The following is a 6,211-nucleotide window of genomic DNA, read 5'->3' as shown; positions in this document are numbered from 1 at the left end:
ACCAGACGACGAAGAACTATGATCAAGATCAGCATACTCGGTACCCTCTGGAGGTGGTGGTGGGTTATGAGATGCTGCCGATTTTTGAATGGCAGAATATAAAACATGATTATCAGCTTCAGGTGAAATTGCTTTTGCTGGTTTTGGAGGAGCTTGTATCGTAGAGGAAGATGATTTAGCAGAGTAGTCTACTTGAGCATAGTTATAAGCCTTGAGAAGAGAGAGAGGGAGAGAGATCAATAAATAATATAAAAGCAAGCATTCATACAGACACAAACACCTGCCAAACCAGCTGCACAGTCATTAATATAGTAACATTATTGTTCAAAATAATGACAAGTAACATCATCACATGCACACACACACACATTCATTATGAGGACAATATTATATTATTTGTACATGTATATATACATGTAATTGCAGATAATGATACCTGACAAACTACAAACTTCCCATTAAGTTAAAGACAACACAAACATAAAATACACTATAAAAAGGTTAAGACAACACCTAACAAAAACAAATTTTAAATGCATGTACATGTACAACTAATGGCTTATTTTAACTCTTGAGGAAAATAACATTAAAAATACATTGTCACATTATAAAGGTAAACCTTTTAAAATATAATGACTGTGTGTAACAAATTACAATAATATTAAGCTCTATGGATAATAAAAACGGTGTTTAGCTAGGCAGCTGCTTGTGTGTGTGTGTGTAAATTTACTTCAATCATTTGAGGAGGAACAGAAGATTTTGTGTCTTCATTTTTTTTCTTAACATAACATACAATAGCAATCACTAATATAACCGAAACTGCCAGTGCCAGTCCAATGGTGACAATTACTATACCAGCAATAGCACCAGCACTAACTATTAATAATCAATAATTAATATTGAGCACAGTTACATGTACATACGTCGTGATGGTTCTTGAGTAGGAGTGTTTGATGGAGACATACTGCTTGATGAAGTCATACTGCTTGATGGAGTCATACTGCTCAATGGAGCCATTGTGCTTGATGAAGTCATACTAGGAGTTGAGCTAATAATGCCTGAATTAGAGGGAGACATAGATGTACTAGTTGAAGATATTTCAGGTGGTGGTGGTGAAGCAAGTACAATAGCTAAAGTACATATTATAATTGTAATCATTTATATTTACTAACTTATTGTAGCTAATGTAACAGTACCAGTTCCTAATACATTAACAGCCTCCACTGAAACAGTATACACTAAACCAACTGAAAAACCAGACAGAGTTTGTGAAGTAACATTAGTTGGTATAATCTGAAGTCCATTAGAAATGTTATACTTAACATTATATTGAGTTATAGGAGGACGAGATGATGATTGTGGCTATAAATAGTAATAAAATTGATATTGATTAATATAATTATGATTTATTTACTTCATTCCATGATACAATAATGTTAACAGTTTCATTAGTATCAGTTGGATAATCAGTTTGTGTTAACATCAGATTAGTAACAGATAAAGGAGCTAATAAATTACGTTAATGTTATTATCACTATTATGGCTCAATATCACTTACCATTAGGTATAAATCTTATCACTGCAGAGCTCATATATCTACCTCCAGTATCAACAGCTCCTATACTAACAGAATATTCTGTATCATTAAATGATTTAGATATAGGTATAACCAGACTAGTATCATTAGTCACGTATGTAACATTACTAACTGAACTAGTAATGCTAACAGTATAATTGGTGAAACATTGACCAGTTGATGGTGACCAAGAGAAGGTAAAATGAGTAGAACCAAAAGTGAGGGGATTAGCAACAGGAGCAGGTAGAATATCTAAATATTTATATTATAATAATGAAGTATCACTCAATCTGTACCTGGTATCACTATAGAACAGTTAACTAGTGTGATAAAATCCGGTCCACATTCAATAAGGTAATTATTGATGTTTATCACAGCAGTGAATGTTATAGTAGAAACAATTACACCAGTTGTATTAATCAGCACAGTAGTGAATTCATTACCAATAGGATCTATCCTACTTATACTATTTCCATCTATATACGCCACTGTTAAAGCATACTGACGACCATTAGTATCAAGTACTCTCCACCTTAGAAGAAATGGTGATCCACTTTCACACTTATAAGTCACTGTTTGTGATAGACACACGGAATCTAGGCAAGGATTAAGGAACCTAGGTTCACCTGGAGTTTATAGGTAAAATTTGAAAATAATTCAGATACAGATATTTACCTCTGACAAGATTTAAGATGTAAGAAAAGAAGAGAATAAGAACTAGCTTCATGTTGTCAAAATCTCGTCACACAAATTAAATCTAGACTAATGCCTAATGGTCAAATGGGAGGGGTGATGTGGGGACCTTGAGAAAAATCATGAATAAAGGCTTTCTCTCGGGCTTTCTATATCTTTTTTGTATCTTCAATATTTTCAGAGGTAATTAATAGATAAAATTTTCTCAGTTATTTTCAAATTTTACCTATAAACTCCAGGTGAACCTAGGTTCCTTAATCCTTGCCTAGATTCCGTGTGTCTATCACAAACAGTGACTTATAAGTGTGAAAGTGGATCACCATTTCTTCTAAGGTGGAGAGTACTTGATACTAATGGTCGTCAGTATGCTTTAACAGTGGCGTATATAGATGGAAATAGTATAAGTAGGATAGATCCTATTGGTAATGAATTCACTACTGTGCTGATTAATACAACTGGTGTAATTGTTTCTACTATAACATTCACTGCTGTGATAAACATCAATAATTACCTTATTGAATGTGGACCGGATTTTATCACACTAGTTAACTGTTCTATAGTGATACCAGGTACAGATTGAGTGATACTTCATTATTATAATATAAATATTTAGATATTCTACCTGCTCCTGTTGCTAACCCTCTCACTTTTGGTTCTACTCATTTTACCTTCTCTTGGTCACCATCAACTGGTCAATGTTTCACCAATTATGCTGTTAGCATTACTAGTTCAGTTAGTAATGTTACATACGTGACTAATGATACTAGTCTGGTTATACCTATATCTAAATCATTTAACGATACAGAATATTCTGTTAGTATAGGAGCTGTTGATACTGGAGGTAGATATAATAGCTCTGAAGTAATAAGATTTACACCTAATGGTAAGTGATATTGAGCAATGATAGTGATAGTAAAATTAACATAATCTATTAGTTCCTTTATTTGTTACTAATCTGATGTTAACACAAACTGATTATCCTACTGATACTAATGAAACTGTTAACATCACTGTATCATGGAATGAAGTAAATATATTAAGATAGTTATTTTTAATTAACATAATTTTTATTATTTTTTATAGCCACAGTCATCATCTCGTCCTCCTGCAACTCATTATAAAATTCAGTATAACATTTCTAATGAAATTCAGAATAAATCAACTAATGTTACTTCACAAACTCTGTCTGGTTTTTCAGTTGGTTTAGTGTATACTGTTTCAGTGGAGGCTGTTAATGTATTAGGAACTGGTACTGTTACATCAGCTACAATAAGTTAGTCATTGTTTTATTGTAAGTATAAACAATTACAATCATAATGTGTACTTTAGCTATAATAATTGCTACACTGCTACCCCCTGAAACTAGTGCATCTGTTTCTTCCCTTACTTCATACATTATTAGTTCAACTCCAAGTACTACTCAAACTACTCCGAGTGTTTCTGTTACTGAAGGTAACAATAGTCCTATAGTCATTCCTATACATTGCTATACATTAGGTTGTAATTGTGCCTCCAGTACTACTGTACCTATTGTAGTTAGTGTATCAGTGACATTTATACTGACAGCTATACTGTCTTCAACACTGTCAATAATACTGACACTGCTGTGTGTTAGGAGCAGATCTAATAAACCAGTTGAACAGGTTAAACCAGTTGAACAGGTTAAACGAGATGAGGGAGGAACAACAGCATCAGTTGCTGTGTATGATGAGATCACTACTACTAAAGGAGGAGCCACCAGTTCTGTTCCACTAACAAGTAATCCAGCTTATGGACCATTGAGAAATTAATGTACTCATTTCAAGTTGTTTTTATATTTAGCATGGTGTGATTATAGTCACTTAAAATTCAATTATTTTATTTTTTAATTGTTTTACATTGTTCAAATTTTGCATTGTTTTTAGTTTAGACCTTTTTTACGATTTAAAATTTAATTTGTTTCTCAATGTGTACTTGTTGCAATTAGTTGTTCCTCATCTTCATGTTGTGTATCAGTGTTACTGTATAAATAAAAGAGAAAGTAGATAAACACAAAACAATTAGCAAAGTGCACTTATCATTGCACATTCATGTGTGTATATACATTTATTGATCAAACAAGAGTGTGTGTGTGTATGTTTAACAAGAGTACACATAAAAAAGAGAGTGTCTGGCAACTGTATACAAGCCAACTATGTGTATGTGTGGGTTATGTCCGGCTATTATGATGTTAATACCATAATATGAAATGCATACAATACATTCACTTCTTTATTCAATGAATCCATGAATGAGTCCTATTGTTTTTTGTTTGGTTTATAGCAGTACTACTACTATTATTATTATTATTATTATTGTTGTTGTTGTTATTTATATTATTGTGACTGCAATTGCAGTGCAAACTTACTTAGATACTTGGGGTAAACATAACTATAATCATTGTCAAGATTTGATTTGTGCATTTGATGTCTTACATTTTGGGAGGTTCTTCTTTCTTTGCTTTTTTACTCTCAGCCACACAATAGCAGCAATAAATGACAGAGAGAGAAGAGAGTAGCCCACCGAGGTATCCAAGAACCAGCAAACCAACATTGAAAGGATTGACAGCTGTCTCTATCAAATAATGAATCATTATAACATTATGTAAGTCATATTGACTAATGCCATAAATATACAAAAAAGCTTGAGCTGATTCCAATAAAAATTGGTTGCTCCAAAATTGGCCAAAAACCAAAGGCTATAGCCTTGGGTCCTTGGCTAAATTTTATCAAAAACGGCTAAGAGAAAATTTTTCTCTTTTATAATTTCATCTGATACATAAACATGTTTTTAAATTATTTATCAAGTTTGAACTGATTCAAATCAAAATTGGATTTTTTACAAAATTTTTGAAGTTGCTCAAGAATTGGGTCAAAGTCCCTGTACTATAGTACAGGATCATTGACCAAATTTTACCAAAAATGACTAGGAGAGAATTCTCCATTTTTATAATTTTTTCTGATGCATATACATGTTTTTATGCTGTATTTTAAGTTTGAGCTGATTCCGATCACAATTGAATTTTTTATGAATTTTTAAAGTTACTCAAAAATCAGGCCAAAAACCATGGGCTATAGTACAGGAGTTTTGGCCAAATTTCGCTAAAAATGACTAGAAAAGAATTTTCCATTTTTATAATTTTTTCTGATACATAGACATGTTTTTATGTTATTTTTCAAGTTTGAGCTGATTCTGATCAAAATTGGATTTTAAATGAATTTTTAAAGTTGATCAAAAATTCAGCCAAAAGGCTACAGCCTTGAATCATTGTTCAAATTTCATCAAAAATGGCTAGAAGAAAATTTTCTATTTTTATAATTTTTTCTAATAGATATACATATTTTAATGTTATTTATCAATTTAGAGCTGATTTCGATCAAATTTAATTTTTTTGAATTTTTAAAGCTGCTCAAAAATTTAACCAAAGCTGTTATAGTGCATACAATACGTAAAAGTTGCTAAAAGGGAATTTGTAAAATAATTAACTGACTAGTATGTCCCTTTTGAGTACATGTTGGTGACACTGTAACTATATAAATAAAAAAGAGCAATAATATTAATCATTGTAAAACTAAGCTTACCAAAATTTGACGTTTCCATTGAATATATCTCTGCAGCAAAAATAAAATAAATTAATAAAATCAATTACTTCCTAACCAAAAGCAGTAGTAGTGAATGGTCCAAGTCCAATAGAATTACTGGCAGCCACTTGTACAGTGTATGTTAAACCAGGAGTGGCTCCATTGATGACAAAATCAGTAATAGGAGAAGGTAGGCTAATAGTAATGTCAGTATCATCAGTACTAATGTTAGTGATCAATGTATGACCAGTAATTGTAGGATTGCAATGAAGAGTAAACTGTAATTAAAATAACATAATTGAGCTAATAATTATACTTTTTATTTATTTTTGCTTACATTAAA

The 6,211-nt window shown here is 31.7% G+C and overlaps 3 protein-coding genes across 3 annotated transcripts in view; 1 reads left to right on the top strand and 2 right to left on the bottom strand.

The window, feature by feature from the left end:
• The window catches only part of LOC105312632 (uncharacterized), a 7,382-nt gene extending 5,025 nt beyond the window's left edge, over window positions 1-2,357 (bottom strand). Inside the window, exons 1-9 of the mRNA XM_019996055.1 lie at window positions 2,252-2,357; window positions 1,873-2,202; window positions 1,559-1,828; window positions 1,415-1,506; window positions 1,173-1,362; window positions 1,032-1,130; window positions 924-959; window positions 731-876; window positions 45-210 (exon numbers count right to left, since the gene is read on the bottom strand). Coding sequence (XP_019851614.1) covers window positions 45-210; window positions 731-876; window positions 924-959; window positions 1,032-1,130; window positions 1,173-1,362; window positions 1,415-1,506; window positions 1,559-1,828; window positions 1,873-2,202; window positions 2,252-2,303 — 1,381 coding nt within the window. The 5' untranslated portion in view covers window positions 2,304-2,357. The remainder of the gene's footprint in view (window positions 1-44; window positions 211-730; window positions 877-923; window positions 960-1,031; window positions 1,131-1,172; window positions 1,363-1,414; window positions 1,507-1,558; window positions 1,829-1,872; window positions 2,203-2,251) is intronic.
• On the top strand, window positions 2,352-4,083 carry LOC109581709 (uncharacterized). The gene is made up of 7 exons (XM_019996056.1): window positions 2,352-2,452; window positions 2,509-2,838; window positions 2,883-3,152; window positions 3,205-3,296; window positions 3,353-3,542; window positions 3,599-3,721; window positions 3,767-4,083. Exons 1-7 carry the CDS (start codon window positions 2,392-2,394, stop codon window positions 4,057-4,059), a joined length of 1,359 nt encoding a protein of 452 aa, XP_019851615.1. The 5' UTR covers window positions 2,352-2,391; the 3' UTR covers window positions 4,060-4,083.
• A 128-nt stretch (window positions 4,084-4,211) lies between these two features.
• Window positions 4,212-6,211, bottom strand: part of LOC109581690 (uncharacterized) — a 2,510-nt gene continuing 510 nt past the window's right edge. The window contains exons 3-7 of the mRNA XM_019996005.1: window positions 5,945-6,146; window positions 5,869-5,898; window positions 5,778-5,816; window positions 4,723-4,861; window positions 4,212-4,269 (exon numbers count right to left, since the gene is read on the bottom strand). Coding sequence (XP_019851564.1) covers window positions 4,212-4,269; window positions 4,723-4,861; window positions 5,778-5,816; window positions 5,869-5,898; window positions 5,945-6,146 — 468 coding nt within the window. The remainder of the gene's footprint in view (window positions 4,270-4,722; window positions 4,862-5,777; window positions 5,817-5,868; window positions 5,899-5,944; window positions 6,147-6,211) is intronic.

Source organism: Amphimedon queenslandica, unplaced genomic scaffold (assembly GCF_000090795.2).
Source record: "Amphimedon queenslandica unplaced genomic scaffold, v1.1 AMPQUscaffold_13424, whole genome shotgun sequence".
Classification (NCBI taxonomy): Eukaryota; Metazoa; Porifera; class Demospongiae; order Haplosclerida; family Niphatidae; genus Amphimedon; species Amphimedon queenslandica.
This window is presented reverse-complemented; position numbering and strand designations above follow the sequence as displayed.